The 25,181-nt window shown below is 39.6% G+C and overlaps 1 protein-coding gene across 2 annotated transcripts in view; it reads right to left on the reverse strand.

Moving 5' to 3' along the window:
* Positions 1-21,667, reverse strand: part of unc119.1 (unc-119 homolog 1) — a 64,024-nt gene extending 42,357 nt beyond the window's left edge. The window contains exon 1 of one of the 2 annotated variants that reach the window (XM_043715937.1): positions 21,154-21,667. In XM_043715937.1, the coding sequence (XP_043571872.1) occupies positions 21,154-21,340 (187 nt within the window). In that variant the 5' untranslated portion in view covers positions 21,341-21,667. Of the gene's footprint in view, positions 1-20,669; positions 20,775-21,153 lie in introns of those variants that run through there. The other variant, XM_043715938.1, reaches the window with a different exon arrangement.
* Between the last annotated feature and the right edge of the window lie 3,514 nt (positions 21,668-25,181).

Consider the following 25,181-nt stretch of genomic DNA (forward strand, 5'->3'; position numbering starts at 1 on the left):
GAGAGGGGAGAGAGAGAGGGGAGGGGAGAGAGAGGGGGGGAGAGAGAGAGAGAGAGGGGGAGAGAGAGAGGGGAGAGAGGAGAAGGGAGAAGGGATTCAGCATGGAACACCTTCTTCCATGTAGCTGTTTCATTGACCAGCAGCCTCAGATAATGGACCAGCAGCGCTGAGTAGCCAGACTGCTAAAATTCAAACCAAACCAGAGAAAAGGTGAGCTGTGAGACCTGGCCACTCCCCTTTCATTATACAAGCGTTTCTTTAAAAACTGGAAAGCTTTTTGCCTGAAGCAATTTCCGTTAGCTACAATCAAATTGGCCCTTAGACCCATACAAACCAGACATTTCAGAATCTATAGGTTTACCACCCCACTCAATAAAAACCAAGCTTAGAATAACCTTGTCAAAGGAGCAGCATTGTCACAATGAAAACAAAGTAATTATCAGTTCTGGAAAGGTGTTGTCTATTTTTGATGTTGCCACTACTGACATACTAGATTGGAAATAACACAGTCCAAGAAGAACTACATTTAAGCTAACATGCTTTAATATTGTGGAATTCCCTTAATTGACAAAATTGCTCACATCACCAGCACTTCATTCAGATGCTGAACACAAAGCATGGAATTTTCATATACTTACAAGGTTTGCAATAGCAACATCCAAAATGACATTGCAGGATATTTTGTCATTCAAATGAACATACTTGAAAAATTCACATTTCCATTGTGCTTTATTAAGATTCTAATTAATGCCACTCAAAAAATATTGATTTATTTAGCCAATAACTTGTCTCGGCACCAGTCAAACTATATCACAAATAACTTCAAGGTGGTAACAGTGAAGGACAGTGAGCTCATGCTTTCACTCCCATATGGCAAGACTGAAGGCAGCAGTCGAGGCATTCCTCCAGCAAGGTGTGGACCAGGGACTTGGGTTCAAGTCCCACTTGCTCTAAAGGTGTGTAACAACATCTCTGAACAGGTTGTTTAGAAAAATAGGTTCAATAAAAATCTTCCAGCAAAGTATAAGAGCCTCTTGTGGTGCAGTGATGAGTCTCTGTCTCTGAGCCAGAGGCCTAGGTTCAAGTTTCACCTCCTCCAAAAGGGCGTTAAAAGATCTCTGAACCAGTTGATTAGAAAATACATGCCAGCCACGTATGAGGGTCACTTGTGGTATAGCGGTAGTGTTCTTACAGCTGAGCCAGGAGACCCAGATTTAAGACACTCTAGAATGCTCCCATCTAGTTTGGAAGAACATCTCTGAACAGATGATTAAAAATATCTTCCAGCAAAATTATATTCTGCAATGATTTGTGACCCAAAACTTAGCAAACACAGAGGATTTCAGTTATAGGATTAATAGTTATGCTGTACATGTGCAAATTAAATCATGGAATGCGGAACCAAGTTTGCACATATTCAAGAGACAAAATTTCTATAAAGCAGAACCTTGCAGTAGTTCTCCTAATTTATTTTTTTTTTACAATTTCTTCAGAATACTATAAATTGAGGAATTACTGGGTGCAGAGCAGCACAAATATTTATAGTGTTTTCAAGAACCAGTTACAAGGTTAAACTGCAGATAATTGAAGCATGTCATCAGCTTGATGAAGAGGAAGGACCAAAGTTTATAAAAGGGGTAGGATAATTCACATCAAGAATCAACTCTGCTCATAGATTAGCATCATTCTTCTACTGTCCCTAAGGCACATATAGTTACACATTTTCTCTGTAAACTTAGCAAACTCTGACACGCCCAACCCATCCAATTTAAATAGAAAATTACCAAACTGAATGAAAGTGCACAAATATAATAAACCAGTAGCTTGATTTTATTGCTTTCAGGCAGATATCATAAAGACATTTTTCAATAAAGTACTTCTAAACAAGACCAGAAATTGAAGTCTGAACATCAAACTTAAAATTACCCAACCTCACTGGGAAAGTGTCAGCAACTCTGAAATAATTGTTAGCTGTAATAAAAATCTCTGTTCCGATCAGGAAAAAACATTAGATTCAAAACAAGCCATCCTTTCTTTCCTTCACAGATAATCATCACCTACAACCAACTCACCATAATCATCAATCCCTCCTTTGTAGAAACATTAAATTTTCTCAAATTCAATTACTCTGTTGTGTCTACTTTACCTATGTATATACTTTAGAGCTGTTCTTTCCTTAGGAAGAAAGAATAGCAAAATGCATGACAAATTTTATTATTTCAAAAGTAATATTTCTTTCCAAGCCAAGCATTTATTATTTGGAATTTTGGTGATCATGACAAACGATAGCTAAAATATATAAAATGCATCCTTCAATCAAGAACTATTAATTAGAAGAGTGAACTACTTCCTTCAATGTTTAAACTCAAGCTTTGATGTTTAAATTCATCATGCTAGGGACTAACGTAGTACCATCTTTAAGGCAATGTTTAAAATTGCAAATAGCCTATACAATAAGATAGTAGGATTAGTCACTGCTAAACAGCAGAATCATTCATTCATCAATAGAAATTATAAATGCCTGTATTTGTAATTTTTTGGTAATTTTGTGTTGATTGAGGCATGAGTGCTGAGAAATGGGACACATTCCCTTTCTGAACAACAATTTTCAGCATCTAAACTTAAATTCAATAAAATCCAGGATATAAAGCTAATCTCAGTCATGGTGACCATGAAACTATTACTGTCGTAAAGATCCATCTAGATCATTAATGTCCTTATCCAGTCTGACCTACGTGTGTCGATGGCAATGTGGTTGATCATTAATTTCCCCATGAACTGACCCAAGCACATCCATTTCAAGGGTCATTTGTTTATTGGCAATAGATGCTGGCTGTACCCATACACTCAAATCCCAAAGAATAAAAAAAATTCTCGCTGAGTAGGTTTTATTTGCTTCCAAATTTGGGGCAAATTTATACTGTGAGCCCTTGCACAATTGGGAACTTGAGGGAGTGTTATGAACCAGTCCAAATCCCCTCTCAATATTTTAAGATGATGGTCTAGATCCCAACTTTTTCTTACTTTTCAAGGCAGATGTAAGGCCTGGTGGTTCAGGTGCAATTTAATTGGTCAGACTGCCAGGCTTGAAGCAAAATACATTTTATCATAACACTATAGTTAAAATATAAACATAAGAAAGAAGAATTGGAATAAATTAACTCTACTGGAAAACTTAACAGAATAATAGATTATTTACTACTAAGCAGCAACTGTTTCAATACAGCAACACCCCATAAACATAACCTTGGCAAAGGCAGATTCAGTAAAACTAGATTGTATCACATGCAATCCTCCTGTCCGAGAGAGAGAGAGAGAGAGAGAGAGAGAGAGAGAGAGAGCGCGCGAGCTCAAGTGTTTTGCTGTAGCCGGGAGATATGTAGCAGCTTCAAAACGCCAAAAACAACTGAAATCTAAACTTAAATCCTGGTTCTGTGGGAGCTTGACTCCACTCCTTGAGTAGCAGCATGAAAGCCTTGGGTTACAGCACAGGAACAGGGGACCCTACTGCCCTCATCCCAGCACCAACATTCTGCCCTTCCATACTAAAACAGTCTTCACTTACATGATCTATACCCCTCTATTCGCTTCCTATTCATGTATTCATCCAAGTATTTCTTGAATGCTGCTATTGTGTCTGCTTCCTCCACCTCCTCTGGCAGCATATTCCAAGCACTCACCATGTTTTGTGTGAAAACTTGCCTTGCACATCTCTTTTAAACTCCCCCACCACACTTTAAATCTGTGTCGCCTAGTAAATGACCTCTCCTACTTTCCACACTGTCCATGCCATTCACAATCATATAAACTTCTATCAAATCACTCCTTAACTTCCTGCATTCCAGTGAAAACAAACTCAGATTATCCAACCTTACAAGCTGCCACATGGAGAAATACTAAAGTCTACATTACTTCAGAGATCACAATCAAATCTCCTCAAAGTCAATGGTTCAACAGAGTAAAAACATAAGCTTATTGTGGTAATTCATTACATTCAAACCAGGCATCAAAATAATAGCACTCCACCAAACTTTTTCAAAGGGTCTCCATAGCATTCACCTCATAAGGAGCGTAATCCCCCATACCAGCAACATTCTGGTAGACCTTTTCTGTACCCTCTCTAAATCATTCCCATTCTTCTGGTAATGTAGTGACCAGAAATGTATGCAATATTCCAAGTATGCCCTTATTATAAAGTTCTACAAAGCTGCAGCATAACTTATCTATCCTTGTACTCAATGGCCGTTCCAATGAAGGCAAGCATACCATATGCCTTTGTTTACTACTTTATCTACTTGCGCTTCCACCTTGAGAGATCTGTGGACCTGCACACCCAGATCTCTCTGCATATCAATACTCCTCACGGTTCTGCAATTCACTGTATAATTTCTACCTGTATTTGACCTTCCAGAAAGCATCATCTCACATTTGTCCAGATTAAGTTCCATCTGCCATTTTTCTGCCCATGCCTCCAACTGATCTATATCCTGCTGTACCCTCAGGCAATCCTCCTCACTATCCAGGTAACTCCATCAATCTTTGTATTGTCCACAAACTTACTAATTAGACCGGTTACATTTTCCTTCAAATCATTTATCGAGAACACAAACAGCAGACATCCCAGCACTGATCCCCGTGGAACACCTTCTATTCTGAAAAGCATCCTTCCACCGCTACTCTGTCTCCTACAAATAAGCCAATTCTGTTTCCATCTTGCCAGCTCACCATGTGACTTCACCTTATGTACCAGTCGGCCATGAGGGACCTTGTCAAAGGTTTTACTGAAACCCACGGAGACAACATCAACTGTTTGTCCCCCTTCAATCATTTTCGTCACATCCTCAAAAAATTAGATCAAGTTAATGAGGCACGACTTCCCCTACACAAAACCACATGACTATCATTAATAAGTTCATTTGTGTCTAAATGCTTATAAAATCTTGTCCCTGAGAATTGTTTCCAATAATTTCCCTACCACCGACATGAAACTCTCAGGCCTGTAGTTTCCAGGATTATCCCCACTACCCTTGTCAAATAATGAGACAACATTGGCTATTCTCCATTACTTTGGGACCTCATCTGTGGCCAAAGAGGATACAAAGATGTCTATCAATGCTCCAGCAACTTGTTCTCTTGCCTCCCTCAATATTCTGGGATAGATTCCATTAGGACCCAGAGACTAATTCTACCTTGATACTTTTTAAGACTGACAACACCTCTTCCTTGTAAATAACAACGTGGCTTAGAAATTCAACACTCTTTACCCTGAGATCATCCTGCACCAATTCCTTCATTTTTGTGAATATCGACGCAAAGTGTTTGTTTAGGACCTTACCTATCTCTTCTGGCTCCACACGTAGATTCTGTCCTTTGTCCTTGAGTAGGCCAACCTTTTCCCTTGCCAGCTGCTTACTTTATTTATATGTACAAAATGCCTTTGGATTCTCTTTAATCCTGTATGCTAATGACTTTTTGTGACCCCGTTTAGCCCTTCTAATTCCTTATTTTAGTTCTTTCCTACTTTTCTTATATACTTCAAGGGCTTTGACAGTTTCCTTCCTCCTAGACCTTAAATATGCTTCTTTTTTCTTTCTGACCAAAGCTGGTCATCCAAGGTTCCTGTAACTTGCCATACCTATCCTTCATTCTTGCAGGAATGCGCCACTCCTGAACTCTTATCAACTGCTATTTGAAATATTCACAATTGTCCAATCCATTGTTAGAGAGTGGATTTACTCTCAAACAGTCACCTCCAATCAACATTTTCCAGTTCCTGTTTAGTGTTGTTGTAGTTTGCCTTCCCCCAATTTAACATCTTCATCCGAGGAATCCTGTTATCCCTATCCATGAGTATTTTAAAATTCACGGTATTATGGTCACGACTGCCAAAATGCTGCCCCAGTGAAATTTCACTCACCTGGCCAGGCTCATTTCCCAAAACCAAGTCCAGTATAACCTCTTCCCTGATTGGACTGTTTACATACTGTGTCAAGTATCCCTACTGAATGATCCTTACAAATTCTGCTCCATCCAAGCCCATGCATGAAGTGAATGCCAATCAATATAGGGAAAGTTAAAATCACCCACAACAATCCTACTGTTTTCAAATCTTTCCAAAATCTGTCTACATAGTGGAGAGACTATCTCCCACTGGCTGTTGGGAGGCGTGTAGCATTGTGATATTATTCCCAACACTGTGATTTCACCTTTCCTATGCCTGAGTTCTACCCATATTGCCTCGTTGCATGAGTCTTCTGATGTATCCTCCCAATGAAATGGCACTGAGAAAATGGAGCTGCAAGCTGACAACTCCTCAGGCCAGGAACAGGCTTCATTCTCGGTCTGAAACAAGTGGCTGGTGAGATAGTTTTAATTTTCTAAAATTCCCTAGATACAAGAAAGTTTCATTAAATTAGAACTTAGCAAAGGCAACTCATTCATTCAAACAGGGGGCAGAAAGCCACAAACAATAGGCCAGATAGCTTAACAATTGTCACAGGGGAAATGGTAGAAGCTATCATTTAAAAATGTTATAGCAGGGCAATTAGAAAAATTCAAGGTAATCAGTCATAGCCAACATGGTTTTGTGAAAGGGAAATCATGTTTAATGCAATTGCTGCAACTCTTTGAAGAAGCAAAATACGTTCCAGATAAAGGGGAACTATTGATGCACTATGCTTGGATTTCCAAAGGCATTTGAAATATGTCATATCAAAGGTTAAGGTTAAATAAAAGTTCATGGCACCAACACAAACACATTGAAGTGGATAGCTAGTAGTAATGCCAATTATGTAAGCACAAACATATTTTTTTGGGTGACAGGATGTAGTGACTGATTTGCAATAAGACCTCAACATTTTACAATTTAATGCAAATTATTTTGATGAAGTGAACCAAAGGTGCATATTTTCTAATGTTATGAGATGTTATTGCACACATCTGGAGCAGGTGGGACTTGATCCCAGGTCTCATAAACCAGGGTTGGGAAAGACTTCATATCAGACTGTTTCTCTCTCCAGAAATGCTCCCAAATCAGAGTTTCTATAGCATTTCCTCTGTTTGCTTCAGATTTCCAGCAGCTGCAGTATTGTGCTTAACCATAAAGATCTTAACCATTTCGAACAACTTGTAAATAGGCACTTCAGTCAGTTCAATTGTGTGTGTCACACCTCTTTAAGCTGCAGATCAGGTACAATATCTGTACTGGATGTCACAGTGGAGCAAACAGCCAATGGGCAACTTCAAACCAGCGTCTACAGGAAAACAACACATAAGGACCAAATATTGAACAACAGAAGCAATCATCCCAACATCCACAAACGAAGCTGCATCAGAACATTATTTCAACGAGCCAACACATACTATAGTACAGAGGAACTACACAGAACAGAGGAAAATCACCTAGACAGTGTATTCAAAAAGAATGGGTACCCAATGAACAGAGTCCGCCGATTTCTCAGCAACAAACCCAAACTAACAGACAAAACACATCCAGAAACCCTAGCCACTCTCCCCTACATCAAAGACACCTCGGAAATGACTGCTCAGACCCCTTGGCATCATGGTAGCCCACAAACCTACCAACACACTAAAATAGCAGCTAATGAACTTGAAAGACCCTGTACAGACAGCAAGCAAAACTAATGTCATTTACAAAATACCGTGCAAGAACTGTAACAAACACTGCATTGGACAAACAGGCAGAAAACTAGCCACCAAGATACATGAACACCAACTAGCCACAAAAAGACATGACCCATTCTCACTAGTATCCTTACATACAGATAAGGAAGGACACTACTTCGACTGTCACAACACATCCATCCTAGGATGAGCCAAACAGAGACACACACGAGAATTCATACAAGCATTGCATTCCAACCGGAACGCTATCAACAAACACATTGTGTTAGACCCCATCTACCACCCCCTGACAAAGAGAACCAGAAATGACATCACCACAGGAAATGGCATCACCAACCCAAAGAAACCCAAACATATAAATAGAAAGCAGGAATTATCAGCAGTGCTTCGCCCGGAGGCCCACTGAAGATGTTACCTAGTAGGGTGATGAAACATCTGGAAATGAACCTTCCAGCTCAGTGAGCAAACCTACATCCAGAACCCCAACCTGAGCTACAAATCATCTTAAAACTCGCTCACAATATCTGGAGTTTATTATTTAAAGAACTCGATTTAAACAAACACAGGTAAGCCATTGTGATCGTATCTTATTTAACTGAACTCTAGTGAAAATTTTTAGGAAAGCAAAGATTAATTTCAAAAGTGAGGGGGTTATGGCTGAGTGGTTTTATCACTAGGCTATTAATCCAAAGACTCAAGTAGTGTTCTGGAGACCCACATTCAAATCCCACAATGGCAGATAGTGGATACTGAATTAAATAAAAATTTGGAATCAAAATTTGAAGCCATTATCAATAATCAGGAAAATCCCATTTGGTTTACTAATGTCCTTTAGTGAAGGAAACTACTATCCTTACTTGCCTACATGCAACTCCAGACCCATAACAATGCAAGTGACTCATAACTGCCCTATGCACAATTCAGGATGGGCAATAAATGCTGGCTAAGTCAGCATTCCATGAAGTAATGAAAAAAATCACAATATTATACACAAAATTCAATAAATTCCTTCTGCACTAGCATATCAGCCAGTTCCAACAGAAGACCATAAGTTATGGGAGCAGAAATAGGCTATTCGGTCCATTAAGTCTGGTCCATCATTTGATTGTGCTGATCCAACATGCCTCACTTCCACTTTCCTGCTCTTTTCCCATAACCCTCTATTTCCCTGTTCAAGGATCCATGTCAGCCTTAAATACACACAAGGACTCTGCCCCAACAGCTCTCTGCAGCAAGAAGCTCTAAAGGCACTCAACCCTCAAGAGACAAAATTCCTCCCCATCTCTTAAATTGGCACTCCTTTATTCTTAGACTATGTCCTCTGGTCTTAGACTCTCCCAGGGAAACATCTCTCAGCATTTACCTGATCAAACGACTTAAGAATGTTATATGTTTCAACCACCTCTCATTCTTCTAAACTCCAATGAGTGGAGTCCAAACCTATCTAACTTTTGTTCATAACACAGTCACTCTAAACAAGTGATCATAGCAGTAAACTTTCTCTGAATTGCCTCCAAAAGAAATTATGTTTCCACAAATGAGGGGGCCAAAATTGCTCATAGTCCTCCGATGTAGTCTCACCAGAACCTGGTACAGTTATAGTAGATCTTCCCTATTCTTATCCTCCAACCCTTCTGAAATAAGGGCCAACGCTATGTTGATATTTTGTTAACCAACCTCTTCAGTTGTTATGATTCACCTATAGAGTAGGTGGGACTTGAAGCCTAGCTCAGCAGTGTGGACATCATCACTGTTTCACAAGAGCCCTCAACATTTCTGTAGCTTTCCTGATTACCTGCGACCTGTGTGCCAGCTTTCTGTGTTTTGTGCGCAAGTAGCCCAAAGCCCTTTTGTGTGCAGGTTTTACAGTTTCCTCTTTTAAATAACACTGTTACAGAGTCATAGAGTCACAGAGATGTACAGGACACAAACAGACCCTTTGGATTCCAACTCATCCACACCAACCAGATATCCTAATCTAATATACTACCATTTGCCAGCACTTAGTCCATCTCCCTTCAAATCCCTTCCTATTCACATACCCACCCATGCCTTTTAAAATGTTGCAATTGTGCCAGTCTCCACCATTTCCTCTTGCAGCTCATTCCATACATGCACCACCCTCTGCGTGAAAATGTTGCCCCTTAGGTCCCTTTCATATCTTTCCCCTCTCACCCTAAACCTATGCCCCCTAGTTCTGGACTCCCCCACCACAGGGAAGAGACTTTGTCTATTTATCCTATCCATGCCCCTCATGATTTTATTAACCTCTATAAGGCCAGCCCTCAGCCTCCAACACTCAAGGGTAAGCAGCCCCAACCTATTCAGTCTTTCCCTATAACTCAAATCCTCCAACCCTGGCAATGTCCTTGAAAATCTTTTCTGAACCCTTTCGAGATTCACAACACCCTTCCGATAGGAGGGAGACTAGAATTGCACACAATATTCCAACAGTGGCCTCTTTTGTCCTGCCTTCTAAAATGAATAAACTCACATTTTTCCACATTATACTCCAACTGCCAACTTTATGCCCACTTATTTAAACTATAAATCTTTGTTCATATCCTTCTCACAACCTGCCTTTTCACCTATCATCTACAAATTTGGTTACAGGTTACTTTCTTCCTCCAAGTCATTAATATACATTGTAAACAGCTGCGGTTCCAACACTGATCCCTGTGGAACTCTATTGGTCACAGGATGCCCACTTGACAAAGAATCCTTTATCACCATTCGCTGTTTCCTGCCCATTAGCCAATTCTCTATCCAAGCCAATATATCTCCTCTAACATCATGTACTCTTATCATATGACTTAACCTTTTGTGAGGTACCTTGTTCAATGCCTTCTGACAGTCAATATGCAACACATCTCCAAGTTCTCCTCTATTCGCTCTGAATCATAGAGATATACAACATGGAAATAGATGCTTTGGTTCAACTAGTCTGTGCTGACCATAATCCCAAACTAAACATATCCCACCTGCCTGCGTTTGGTCCATAACTCTCCAAATCTTCGCTATTCATGTACTTACCTAAATGTCTTTTAAATGTTGTAATTGTATCCGCATCTACCATTTCTTCTCGAAGTTCATTCCACACATGAACCAATTGCTATGTAAAAGAATTGCCCCTCATGTTTTTTTTAATCTTTCTCCTCATACCTTAAAAATATGTCCTCCGGGCCTCAACTTCCTACACTCCAGTGAAAGAGTCCCAGTCTCCCCTTACATCTCAAATCCTCCATTCCCAACAACATCCTGGTAAATCTTTTCTGAACCCTCTCCAACTTAATAATATCCTTCAGGGAGACCAGAACTGGACACAATATTCCAGAAAAGGCCTCACCAACATCCTGTACAACCTCAAAATAATGTTCCAACTCTTATACTCAAAGGTCTGAGCAATGAGGGCAAGCATGCTAAACCTCCTAGGTCTCTCTGTTCCACTACATTGTCCAAGGCCCTGCTTTTAATTATGTATACACACTCACACATTAGTCAGAGATGAAGCTATGCTGTTATACAAATAATGTGCAATACAACCTCAACTGCTTGATTGGATGAGTTTCCAAAAGTTTTGACATTACTTCCTTAATTTATTCCGATCCTAATAATTGATATGTGAAGTTATTCATTTTAGAAAGGAGAACAAAAGAATATTATTTAAAAGAGGAAACTGTAAAAAGCTGCACACAATAATTGAAAAGTACTCTCAACTGACATAAAAAATGAGCTCCTCTATTAAAATAGAGAACAGAGGAATATCATATCAATCTTAGCACTTATCCACTATTTCTATTAAATAAAGATATGAAGGAAGAAAAATAGTGTACTAAAAACAATTTCTTCCAAGATTCAGGTTCAAACCCACCCAAATGAACAAACTGTTCATCACAATCTACAGTGAAATAGGTTCAAGAAATTCCTGATGAAGGGATTATGTCCAAAATGTCGATTCTTCTGCTCCTCAGATGCTGCCTGACCTGCTGTGCTTTTCCAGCACCACATTCTCGACTCTGATCTGCAGTCCTCACTTTCTCTTCAAGAAAGTCACAGCCCACTATGTAAACTCTTCACCAATCTGACACTAACTGGCAATCACTTTTATTCAAGTCTCTGTGAATGACAAATAGAAAATAACATTTATGCTAATTCACTAGAGCAATAAGGGTACACTGTTGAAGCAGAATACAATTGGTATTAAACTCTGCATCAAAAGGCAATAATTCAATTCAACTTCATGCTGTCATTGGGTATTGGAAGTGTAAAAAGCTTTACATTCTTATCTAGGATCGTTCACAGTGAAGGAGAAAAAAGGCTTTAAAAATACAAGCTACTTCAAACAAAAAGACCATCAATAAATCCTGTTACAATTTTCACCATTAGTTTGTGGCAATGTAAACTCAATGGGACACTGGCACATGTCCTGCAATGTTGCATATTGTGAAGTGAACGATTGGATATTACAATACATAGTTTGTAGTAAGTTATCAAAACAGAGGGCAAAGTGAACAATTTTTAGATATTGGCCTATTGGAAATGAAGGACAGTATAAAACTATTTGACAATTATGTGAAGCAATTAATATTTTTCCAGGAATCTGCACAGATAAGAGACAAACATTATATTAATTCTTCTTTACACACAAAACACTAAGGCCAATTAAAACTGTAGATCAGATTTTGACTATAAAGGCATTCCTCTGTGATGACAGAATGGGGTGTCAGTTTGACTTAGTGACAGCTTACTCATAAAAAGCTTACAAGGAGAATGCAGATGGAAAACAAAATGATGGCAGAAAGGAAAAGATTGCAAGGCTAATGGAACCTTACTTACAAAATTAGCACGTTATTACATAATTCATCAGAAGTCAGACCAATCTAATGAATTCCTCTATAAAAGCAGACATCACTCAGAGCTACCTGATGTTATACCCTAAATGATAAATGCTTTTTGAATACAGTGCAATCTATATTTTTCAATGAGGGCTTTATTTCAGTTAACCACACTCCATAAAACTCATATCCCACTGATTGCTAGCTCTCCATGTTGAGAGAGCTGATATTCACCCAATTAATCTTTAATTAAAATATCTATCATCTATTCCCTTGTTCCAATATATCTTAGGCATTTCATCAGACCTTATTAGATGATATCTCGAGATTAATTTATTATACTTTTTTATGATGCTGAACTCAAATTAAACCTTGATTTTAAGTTATGAATGCTAAATTCCCATGTAGCATTACAGCCTTAAATTTGACTTGAACACTGAAGTATAAATCCCAGGCTGTGCTTTCTGGTCAGAATACTGGTTATTATAAATGTCATCCAATCACATTGGTGAATTCAGAATGGCAAATTTAATTTGCTTGTTAACAATCACAAATACAGGTTCAAGGCTTTTATTGCATAACTGAAGGATATTTTCCAGCTTACTTTCCCTGATTTTAATAATACCATACAAGATATAGTCTTGAACAGCAGTGAGAAATTTAACGCATTTTAACAAATCTATGTAGCAAATACAACATAATTTAAATCTCAATACAACAGAAAGCTATTACTTGAAGTTATCCAAAGTTGCATAGTCAAATAGAACTCAATGTAAAATTACAATTCAAAAGTGCGTATTCTTCATCAATTGCATTGTTTAAAACAGTGTGGCCATTCCTTACAGGTTTCCAAAATTATTTATAATCCTAAATGGCACTTGGTGACATTAACCAGAAGCAAGTAAATTGCACCTGGAACATACAACTCACAAATATAAACCTAGTGGTTACTAGATTAGAACCATAGAATCCCTACTGCATGGAAAAAGGCCATTTGGCCCAACAAGTCCAACTAACTATGGAATAATCGAACTGTTTTTCAGGTTGAGCTAAATCAAAAGTAAGCCACATATGAATTACCATCTTGTTACTTCCAAAGTAAAGTTTCCAAAAGTTGACTTGGAATGATATCACAGAAATTTGCTTTGACATTGAAAATCCCCCCATTCCAAAGATTCATGAACCATAAAAGAGTAGAAATATCCATGATAAAACTGAAATGCTATTTGCCAACTGCAAACAGATTGCTTAAAGTTGAACAACCAGTTTCAATGTCAAGTTCTAATAGCATTAGTGAGATAACAGACAATCATGCCAATCTATAATCTCCATTTCTTAAGCTTACAAAAGTTTCTGCTTGTGAGCAAATTCTCTTTCAACACACTTATAATCATGAATTTACAGAAATACATTAACATCCCTATCATAGATTTTCTTAAAAGCCTGCTTTTAATCCTTGCCCATTGAATATTTCATTGCACTGAGGTTCTATACTATTGCATACCCTAAATAGATATAATCAAAGTAATGTTCAATCAATTCAGTAAAAGAAACTTTTTCTGCCATTCAATGTTTAGTCAGAAGATGTCACATGTCTTTTCCAGTGGCTTTGCTCAAGTCTAACATATTCAATATTTAGTTTAATTTTAACATGGTGTGTGCAGATATGGATAGAACAAAGGTTCACCATTTCTCAATTTTTTGTACTAAATTATACTAACTACAGTTATTTAAAAATTATTCCTAATCACCCTGCAAATAGTTCCAGCAAATAACTATCTGCAAACAGAAATTTCTACATTGGCAGTTAAGTACATGGTCTGCAAAAAAATGAATTCACTAATCCTGAAACCAATCACATTCCCACATATTGTGAAACGTACTCGTCTTAAAGCCAGTAGACTCATGGTCAATTCAGCCTGATTACAGTATCTGCAATTGTAACTTACACAAGCTGCAAAACATTTAACAGCTTCCACTTCATGCAGGATTCCAGTTCCCTGTGGCATTTAAAAAATGTTCATAAATCAATACCAAAGCACTATCTACACTGGATTGCAAATTACAATCCATAAATTCTCAGTGACACACAGTAGGTGCTCCTTCAATTAGCCATCAAATGTCAAGTTACACTTGCTGGAAACTGCCAAAAGAAATCAGGTCTGGTCAGAAATAAAAGTTTTGTAAAATCTTGAAATAAGAAGGAATCCATCAGATGCCTTATGTACCCACAAATGTTTTTTCCTGTAACAGACACAAATGACTGAAAAGTTTTATTTTAATATATTAAATGTAATACTCTCCATAAAATGTAGATTTGCAAAGTTAACCACATTCATGTCTCGTGTCAGGATTAAATTATGAGGCAAAAATTTCCACTTCTCTGACTCTCAGCATTTCCACAAAGTAAAACAAAAGAATTGCATTTACTGGAGATCTGAAGCAAAAAAAAATTGTGGAGAAACTCAGCAAGTCTGGTAACATCTGTGGATAGAAAACAGAGTTAACGTTTCAACTCCAGTGACTCTTCTGAAGATTATTACAATGCTCCATTACATCATCTGAGATACTTTCTTCACATGATCGAGAAAAACATCGACAGCTTACTACCACATAGGATGCATCATGGATAAGATTGGCTTGAATTATGTACTTACTGGCATAAAGAAGTGTCATTAGCAATAGTTTTTTCTTCCCCTTCCTCACTAGCCCAGAGAGACTATTATTCCAACTACAATCAATGAATTGAATGTAGCCCAACCATCGAAGCATGGAACCTTCCTAACTTAAATGTCACACTATCACACCAGAAAATGCATTTAACCACTGAGCTAGTGATTAGATTAGATTACTTACAGTGTGGAAACAGGCCCATCGGCCCAACAAGTCCACGCCGACCTGCAACCCACCCAGACCTATTCCCCTACATTTACCCCTTCACCTAAACACTAGGGGCAATTTAGCATGGCCAATTCACCTAACCTGCACATTTTTGGACTGTGGGAGGAAACCGGAGCACCCGGAGGAAGCCCACGCAGACACGGGGAGAATGTGCAAACTCCACACAGTCAGTCGCCTGAGGTGGGAATTGAACGCGGATCTCTGGCGCTGTGAGGCAGCAGTGCTAATTACTGTGCCACCGTGCCGCCCATATAACTGCACTATGTATTAAGTAACTTGGTGCTGACTCAATGGCTAGACAGTGTTTTGAACAGAGAACTCCACGTGATAACTTTCACTCTCAATCTCAAAATTGGTTGAGAAGATGTTGCATTTGTGTGCACAAATATATTTTTACAAAGCAACATTAATCATCTTGTGAACGTACAATACAGGAGAAGCATGCCATTCAGTCCTCAAGCCTGTCCCACAATCCAATAAGATCTTGGTTGATCTGTTTGTGTTTTAAATTCCACATTTGCATCTATCGCTGATAATATTCGATTTCCCTTCCCTAATAGGAATCTATTTACTTCTGCTTTATAAATCGTGGTTCCACTTCCAGCACTATCTGAAGTAGCTTGTTCCAAAGTTGCACAACCCTCAGAAAAAAAACTTCACCTTATATCTTTCCTAAAAGGGCAACCCCAAGTTTTAAAAGTGTCACCTATTTCTGGACTCAGCCTCAGGAAAAAAATGTCCTATCCAAGTCCACCTTGTAAAGATAAATCAGGTTCTTACACAACTCAATTAAGTTACCTCCATTCCCGTAAACATTAGTGGAAGCAAGCCCAGAATGCCCAATGTAGCCTCATAAGATAACCATTAATTCCATTCTGATGAAAAGTCACCAAACATGAAATGTTAATTCTGGTTTCTTCTGCCAGACCTGTTGAATATTTCCAGCAATTTCTGTTCTTGTGCCATTAATTCCAAGGATTTTCATCTGCCTTGTCCGTGTTTGTCTCAAAAATAACTACAAAATGGCAAAAGGATCATTGGCTTCTTTCAAATACACAAACATAAATAGCAATACAAGAGATAAATACATTCTTAAAAATTGCTAAGCGCTGCACTCACTGAAATTTTACATGAGGAAGCATTCACAATGACTAACACAAAACTCAGTTTTCAAAGGTTAACCACTGACTTTAATTTCATTGATTTTTCATAGTTGGAAAGAAGCAATGATCATTTTGCCTTTTCCACTTATTTTTAAAACAAATTGACAACGACAGTTGAAGGCAAGCAATAATTTTTGCCTTTTCTAAAAAAAATTTGAGCACACAAATGGGACATTTCCTCTATAACCTCTACTTTTAAGCGCATTTCTATACTCCTGCCACTGTTTACCCACTGAGTCAATCCTGAGGTATTTATCGCAGAGTGCAACCTTATACACTGAATCAGTGGTTAAATATATATTCTGGTGTGATACAGAATGACATTCAGGTTGGGGAGGCCCCCAAGATTCAACTGCTGACTTGTGTTTAGTTAACTAATTGCAGCTGATTTCAATAACAATATCTATTTGTTGGCTTTAAAACTAACTTTTGACATTGAACTATTGAGCAAATTTATTATAAAGGTGTGCAGATTTTATAAAAGGGTAAGAAAACTTACACCAGTTAAGTCATCATGAATTTTAATGACTTTCAAGATGCATACACCAAAGGGGAACAGCACTAAATTCAACTGTTCAAGCAACATGATGATCCATCATCATTTTGCACATGCACAAATTGCTTACATCATCAGGATTACATATAAAGAATGGAGCTTTTTGTCACATTTGCCATATTAAGTATACGGTACCGATACAAGAATGGTGTCAGAGGACTGGAGAATTGCAAATGTTACACCCTTATTTAAAATTACAGGAAACAGAATGATCAATAAACATAACCGAGAGATTGTCATCATTGGTGATGTTATACTGTTTAGAGGGAGCTGGTGATATACGAGATAGGGAGGCTGAACAATCTACAATTTGACAAAAATGCAATGTTGTAGTAATGGTTGCTTCTGTGGTGGCTGTGATACTACCAACAGCAATGGTAGGAAATAGGAAATTAGACTTGAAGTCATATTCTGAGGTTTCTCAGGGATTGGCTCTGGGACCGCAACTTTCCTTGGTACAAATTAATTACCTCGACTTGGGTAAGTGGAGCACAATTTTAAAATTTGCAGATGACACAAAACTTTAAAACACCACAAACTGCGAAAGATTGTGTTAGATATGACAAGACTTCAACGGGACCTAGATAGGCTAGATGAATAGGCAGACAGATAACAAATTGTACTTTATACAGAAAATTGATGCATTATGGCAGAAGAACAGGGATGGCAATAAAGGATACAATTATAGGGGTGCAAGAATAGAGTGTCCTGGGAATAAATTGTGGAAAGTAGCTGGGGGGAGTGCGGTTAAGAAGTGGTTACAAAGGCATACAGGATCCTGAGTTTTATAAATAGATGAACTGAGTACAAAAGGAAGTTACAAAACACTGGTTCTGCCAACTGGGGTACTGTGTCCAATTCTGAGTACCACACATTATGAAGCATGTGAAGGTTTCAGAAGGAGAAAGTTTGCGGGGGTCAGTTGGCTAGAGTGTGGCACATATTCAATTGCAATCTTCACAGAAGCCTGACTCCTTGCCCTGCTCCATGCTGAATGTCGAGTGTTGTCTCTCAACCCATCTAATCATTTGACTCTCCAATAAGAAAAATGCTTATGATCCATCGTGGACTATGGTACATTACCACATAATGTCCAGGGACAAGGGATTTCCATTACATGGATAAACTAGCAAAGCTTGGGGCTACTCTCCTTAGAGTAGAGACATTGAGAGAAGAATTATTGGTGGTGTTCAAATTAATGAGTGTCTAGACACCAATGATAAAGAGAAACTGCAACAATTTGGAGAAAGGGTCCAGGATCAGAGGACACTGATTAAGGTGAAGAGCAAAATAGCCAACAGTAGCACGAGGATGTTAGGATCTGGAATGCACTGCCAGACAGTTGGAGGCAAAGACAATCTTGGCTTCCAAAGGTAAACTGATTAAATACCCAAAAAAAAAAAGAAATTACAAACAAACAGGGAAAGAACACAAGAGACTAGCTACATTACTCTTGGAAAGGATAAGCATGGACACAACAGGCAAAGTGGCCTGTTCCAATGTTGTAACAAAACCATGAGACCGTTAACACCTGTCTAAGACAGAGGACTGCCCTTGACTTCAAGGCAATGTTTCATACAGTATGGCATCAAGACATTCCACCAAAACTGGAATCTATTTGAATAAAGATGAAAAGTCTCCACCTGTTGGAAGGATACTGGAACAAAGGATGATGATTATGGTTGCTCAGGTCAGTCATGTCAGCTCCAGAACATTTCTGCAGAAGTTCCTCAGGGTCTGTTCTTTCATCAACCTATTCAGATTATGTTATGACTCACCTCTGGAGCAGACGGGACTTGAATTTGGGTCTCCCGGTTCAGAGGTAGGGGCCATTATCACTGCACCACAAGAGCCTTCATGAGTTCAATGAAGTGCCTTAGGCCCAACTATCTCCAGCTGCTTCATCATAAGGTCAGAAATGGGAATCTTTGCTGCTGATCACACAATGTTTATACCATTCACAATTCCTCAGGTACTCAAGCAGTCTACGTGCAATATCCATGCTTGAGCTCGAAAGTAACATTTCCACCAGACAAGTTTCAGGCAACGACCATCTCCAAGAACAGAGAATCTAACCATCACACATTGTCATCATTGAATGCTCCACTTCAAATATCCTGCATATTATCATTGACCAGAAACTGAACTGGAATAACCTTATAAACACTGTCACAAAACAAAGAAATGTGGTTGCTGGAAATCAAAAGAATCAGAAATGACTGGAAAATCTCAGCAGGTCTGGCAGTATCTGTGGACAGAAAGCAAAGTCAACATTTAAGGAAAAGTTTGATATATACACTTGAGCAGAGGTGTGTGTGTGGGGGGGGGGGGGGGGGGGGGGGGAATGCAGTAAACAATAGGTAGAAATGGAACCCAGAGAGTTGGGTAGACACATCTGAGGTAAAGGTCAGCCTGGGAAAATGAATAGCTACTAATGGGGCCTGTCAGTAGCTGACACTGGGTTATTTGTGGTAGCAGCCTATGTGTTGACAGGCCTGTGTGGTGATTGGGGTAAGAACATGGGAGAAGGTTTACCTCATTTTTTTCTCCTTTCCATACTCCCCTCCACTTCTCCAGCATATCAATCAGCTTTTTCCTAGCTACAATCACTTCTGAAGGAGAGTCACTGACCTAAGTTGTTAACTCCGCCTTCTCTCCACAGATGCTGGTGAGTTTTGCAAACATTTCTCATTTTGTTGCATATAAATACTATAACTGTAAGAACAAGTCAGAAGCTAGGAACCCTGCAGCAGTTAACTCATCCACTGACTTCCTTAAAGCCTGTACACCATTGGCAAGGCACAAGTCAAGAGGGTGATGGAAAACTTTCCATTTGCCTGGATGTGCAACTCCAACAATACTCAAGACACTTGACGTTCAAGACAAAGGAGCCCACTTGATTAGCACCACATCTGTCAATATTCACTTATCTTACTACTGATGCTTAATAGCAGCAGCATGGACCATTGCAAAATCCCCTCAGACAGCATCTTGCAAACCCATGACCACCGCCTGGGAACACCGCCAGCTGCAAGTTCCCCTCCAAGTCACTCACCATCCTGACTTGGAAAGACATGGCCATTTCATCAGTGGTGATAATCAAAATCGAATGGACTCGATGGGCCGAATGGCCTTATTTCCACTCCTATGTCTTATGGTCTTAAAATCCTGGAATTCCCTCCCTAACAGTATTATGGGTATACCTAAAGCAAACAGACAGCAGCAGTTCAAGGTGGCAGTCCACCCTCACCTTCTCAAGGGCAACTAAGGATGGGTGATAAGTACTGGTCTAGGATGCAACATTCATCCCCATGAATTAATAGAAAAAAAATGTTCTGCCTCATAGGAAGTGTGATAACAAGGCAGACCATGAAACTGCAATCCTATCAACATTCCCCTTTCTTCCAGTTTTTTTAAATTTATAAAAACTACCCAGCTACTGCATTAAACACAATTCACTTGCCAAAAGTAGTGAAATTTATCACGTGCTGTATTGCAAACTTTAAAATTAGGTCAAAACAACACACTAAAGTTAACTTTGAAAAGTTGACATGGACTAATATCAGTTACCTGTGCAAATATTAATTTCCATACTCTCAAATGCAAAGTAAATCTGCAATGATCTTGTGCTCAGTTCTTAATTTTTTATAGAGTTCACCTTGCTTCCGCACCAAACCAAGTATTTGCCAAATCTTGCATGAATGGGCTTCCAGTTAAACAAGTTGCCCGATTTCGAGATTAAACTAAAAAGAAGGCTGTTACAATAAAGGCAGGCTTAGCTGCGGAAGGGAACTTTCCCCCAACACAAGTATCCCGCTGTGCCAAGGAATCAGAACTGAATAGATTAAGTAGGATACCAATGGATAGGAATAAGCTAATTAGAGCGAGTAATCAAGTACACATCAAGGGTGTTCGTGACCATGTTAACCTACTTCCCCTCCCTTGCAGGTTCTGAAGGGAACATCAAATTTAAGGCCTAATCAGTCAGGTCGGTGGACCGGAGACCCATATGCCACCCAAGCCCGGTATCCGTGAGGGAGAAGCAGCTGCTTACTCTCGGTGGCGCTCTGCAGACACAACACATTGAAAGGGTTGATGGAGTCCTGCTGCAGCAGCTCGGCCTCGGTGATGGGGGTCAGACCCTCGGGCTCCGGGTTTTTCCTGCTCTTCATCCTGTTGAGCACGCTGCCGCCCTCCTTCTTCAGCTCGACGCCGTCCGTCCTATTCTCCGAGTCACTCATCCCGGCGGCGATCACAAAAGCACGGCGGGCAGGCGGGCGGCCGGCCGGACAGAGAGAACGCGAACAAAGTTTAAGACCGCTTGAACAAGACCAAGGCTCGGTGCTCTGTCAGCCGGCTTCGCTTTGTCCGCTCGGTGAGTTCCTCCTCCCGCTGCCCAGCAGCAGCAGCCGCCGCCTCCGGCCACAAGGCTCCGGTCACAGCCACTGGCTTCAAAATGGCGGCCGGTCGGTAGGACTCGGTATCTATGGAGAGGGTCGGCGCGGGGTCAACGTCAGCCAATCAGGAGCCGCCCCGAGGGTCAGCTCCAGGCAACACAAGGAGCTCCTTGCAGGTTGCCCAACAACAACAACCCGACCCTGCTAGAGGGCAAAGGACTCCTACCAATCGACTGAAACGACTTCTGCTCGGCCTTGTGAAATCCAAGTCTTTTAAAGAGTGAATCCTTCCACTGATTTCAGAGAATCCTCTTTAGTCCCACTAGTTCTGAAGAAGGGTCTCTGGACCTGAAAAGTTAACTGTGTGCGTCTCTCCAGAGATGCTGAGTTTCTCCAGCAACTTCTGTTTTTGTTTCTGATCTTTCCCAGCATCTGCAGTTAGACCTTTTGCTGTAATTAGAGCCTTCTACATGCATACAGCACCTCCTTGCAACGTGGAAAGAATTTCTATTCACGCCTCGGGATAATAAGAGTATTTGGTGCCTGTGGCCAAGCTCAAGTTTCTCTCCTCTGACGAAGGTTCATAGATTTGAAACTGGTAACTGTCTCTCCACATAAGCCGAGTGTTACCAGAATTGCCTGTTTTTATTAAAAAACAAAACAAAGAACTGCGGATGTTGGCAATCATAAACATAAACGGAAAGTTCTAACGAAGGATCACTGAATTCGAAACGTTAACTCTTGTGTTTCTCTTTACAGATGCTGCTAGCCTTGCTGAGTTTCTCCAGCACTTTGTTTTTGTTCCTGTTTATATTGCCATCTTCCTGATGTTCCTCCAAGGCAAGTTATTCTGCTAATTCGCAGATTATATGTAACGACTATTGCATCATTCTGTGTCTTCGTTGATACCACATTCATCTGAATCAGATGATTATGATTTAAATTTGACGTCCCAGTGTCGTGCTGAGGAAGCGTTAAACTGTCAGAGACGCTGTCTTTTGGATGATGTGTTAAACTGACACCCCATCTCTGTATGTGAGTATTATCTTTAAGAGAATTCGACTTTAAAGACTTCGCACTCTGCCTGCCATTGACAGAAGGCGGAGGTGGGTACTACAGATGCTGGAGATTAGAGTGGTGCTGGAAAAGCACAGCAGGTCAGGCAGCATCCGAGGAGCGGGAAAATCAGGAGATTCCTGATGAAGGGCTTCCAGAAACGTCGATTTTCCTGCTCCTTGGTTGCTGCCTGAATTGCTGTGCTTTTCCAGCACCACTTTAATCTTGCCACTGACAGAAATCAATTGCTTTGCTATTATGTCTGCTCGCTAATTTGTAATGTGTATTACTGTTCCGAATAGAATATCTCACGAATTATCATTGTAATGGCATGGTGAAGAACAATGGAAAACATCATGTTTGAGTCTATCATGTTTGATCAGTCAGCAAGCAAGTTAATCTATAGGTTAGTCAGCAGACTTAAATCGTGCTAAATTGCATGAGACAACCCTCAATACTTTTGTTGTTACAATGTTGGAGAGTGCTGAAAATATAGCTTGCTGGCAAAGAGACAGTACGGCAAAGCAACAGATACTGTAATGATGTTCCCAGAACAAACTCAAGCAGGCCATAAAAGAAAACGACAAATCATTTAAGCAATAACAAGCAAGATCCAGGTTTCAAAGAAAAATAGAGGGGAGAAAAAGGTGAAGGCTGGACAGTTATTAGGGCAAATTAAAAATGAAAAATATACTGGACCAACAGAAGGCTTTGATATAATTAGAATCCAGGGTGTCAAACCAGAAGCTTCAAATGAGTTGGAAGTTTTTAAGAAACAAAATAGTAAGTGCTAATGAGATTTGAAAGAAACTGCCTGAGGTACAAGCAAGGTAAGCTTGTAGTTACAAAAGAGCAAATTTAGTGCAAACAGATGACGTACTCTTAGGTGTGCAACTTGGCCTCATTGACATCGAACTTGAACATGTGAGACATATGAGACTAGTTTGGACTTTTCAGAAGGAGTAAGGTTTTTTTTGAGGAGTGATTTTTTTTTAAAGGCAGGCAAGTCATTATACCATCGTCAACATGACTTGATACTATTCAACAATTTTGTTATTCATTCATGGGCAATGATCAAGCGATAAGATTCAAGAAAGTCTAATGATACATTAGCCAAGTACCAGTAATGACATCAAATCCTTTGTGAAAAATTGTGAGACATGTTAAGAACATAAGCTAAGTCAGCACAAAAATCACTGAGAGTACAGAAAGTACCTGGCCACTCTTTGTCCAAAATCACATCTGACCTTTATAGTATCCATGGAAATGACTACACCATAACTGTTGATTACCAAGTACCTCAATATTCACAAATTGCATGTCAAGCACAACTATCACATACTTCACTTTTATTTTAGTTGGCATCCCTAGAGAGATCATTTCAGACAATAGTCAACAGGTTTTTTGGTAGACTGTCCCTAGACATGTGTGAGAAATGGAGTATTGATTACACCAATTCTTCTCCATGTTATTCCCAGGTCGAACAGTGTAACTGAATGCATGATTTGCACAATCGGAACTCTAATCCTCAAATATAGACGAGCAAAACAAGATCTACACTTTGCAATGTTACATTTAAGAGCAACATCTCTGAATGCAATCATTCCATCACAGGCACAGTTCCAGTCTGGCAGACCAATTCACTCACTTATATCTAAAGTAAGCTTTTTGAAACTCAAGAATAGCTGAGAAGAAGGTGATCAACATGCAGAATGAAAAAAAGATATAGGACAACAAATTTGCATTCAGGATCTGACAGAATATACATGGCAACCAACCAAAAAGTGACAAGAATGTGTTCAAAACTAAAAACCTATAAGGTTCATACACATGATGTTGAGACAAAACTGAGGGCCAATCAGATCTGTTCCAGTTTCCCAAACACCAAACAATCCTGTAGTGTCACATATAAAACTTGAATACAAGCAGAAATGGCAGGTAATGTTTTTGATGACTGTGGAGATCCTCCCAACAAAGTCACTATCACAGGAATTGGACATATAAGCAAATGGTCTATACATGATAAGCAGCCATAGACTCATTTAGTATTGTAAATAGAGTCATAGAGATGTACAGCATGGAAACAGACCCTTCAGTCCAACCCGTCCATGCCAACCAGATATCCCAACCCAATCTAGTCCCACCTGCCAGCACCTGGCCCATAATCCCTCCAAACCCTTCCTATTCATATATCCATCCAAATGCCTCTTAAATGTTGCAATTGTACCAGCCTCCACCACTTCCTTTGTCAGTTCATTCCATACACGTGCGTGAAAAAGTTGCCCCTTAGCTCTCTTTTATATCTTTCCCCTCTCACCCTAAACCTATGCCCTCTAGTTCTGGACTCCCCAACACCAAGGAAAAGACTTTGCCTATTTACCCTATCCATGTCCCTCGTAATTTTGTAAACCTCTATAAGTTCACCCTTCAGCCTCCGATGCTCCAGGGAGAACAGCCCCAGCCTGTTCAGCCTGTCCCTATAGCTCAAATCGTCCAACCCTGGCAACATCCTTGTATCTCTTTTCTGAACCCTTTCAAGTTTCACAACATCTTTCCGATAGGAAGGAGACCAGAATTGCACGCAATATTCCAACAGTGGCCTAACCAATGTACAGCCGCAACATGACCT

This window comes from Chiloscyllium plagiosum, chromosome 25, assembly GCF_004010195.1.
Source record: "Chiloscyllium plagiosum isolate BGI_BamShark_2017 chromosome 25, ASM401019v2, whole genome shotgun sequence".
NCBI lineage: Eukaryota > Metazoa > Chordata > Chondrichthyes > Orectolobiformes > Hemiscylliidae > Chiloscyllium > Chiloscyllium plagiosum.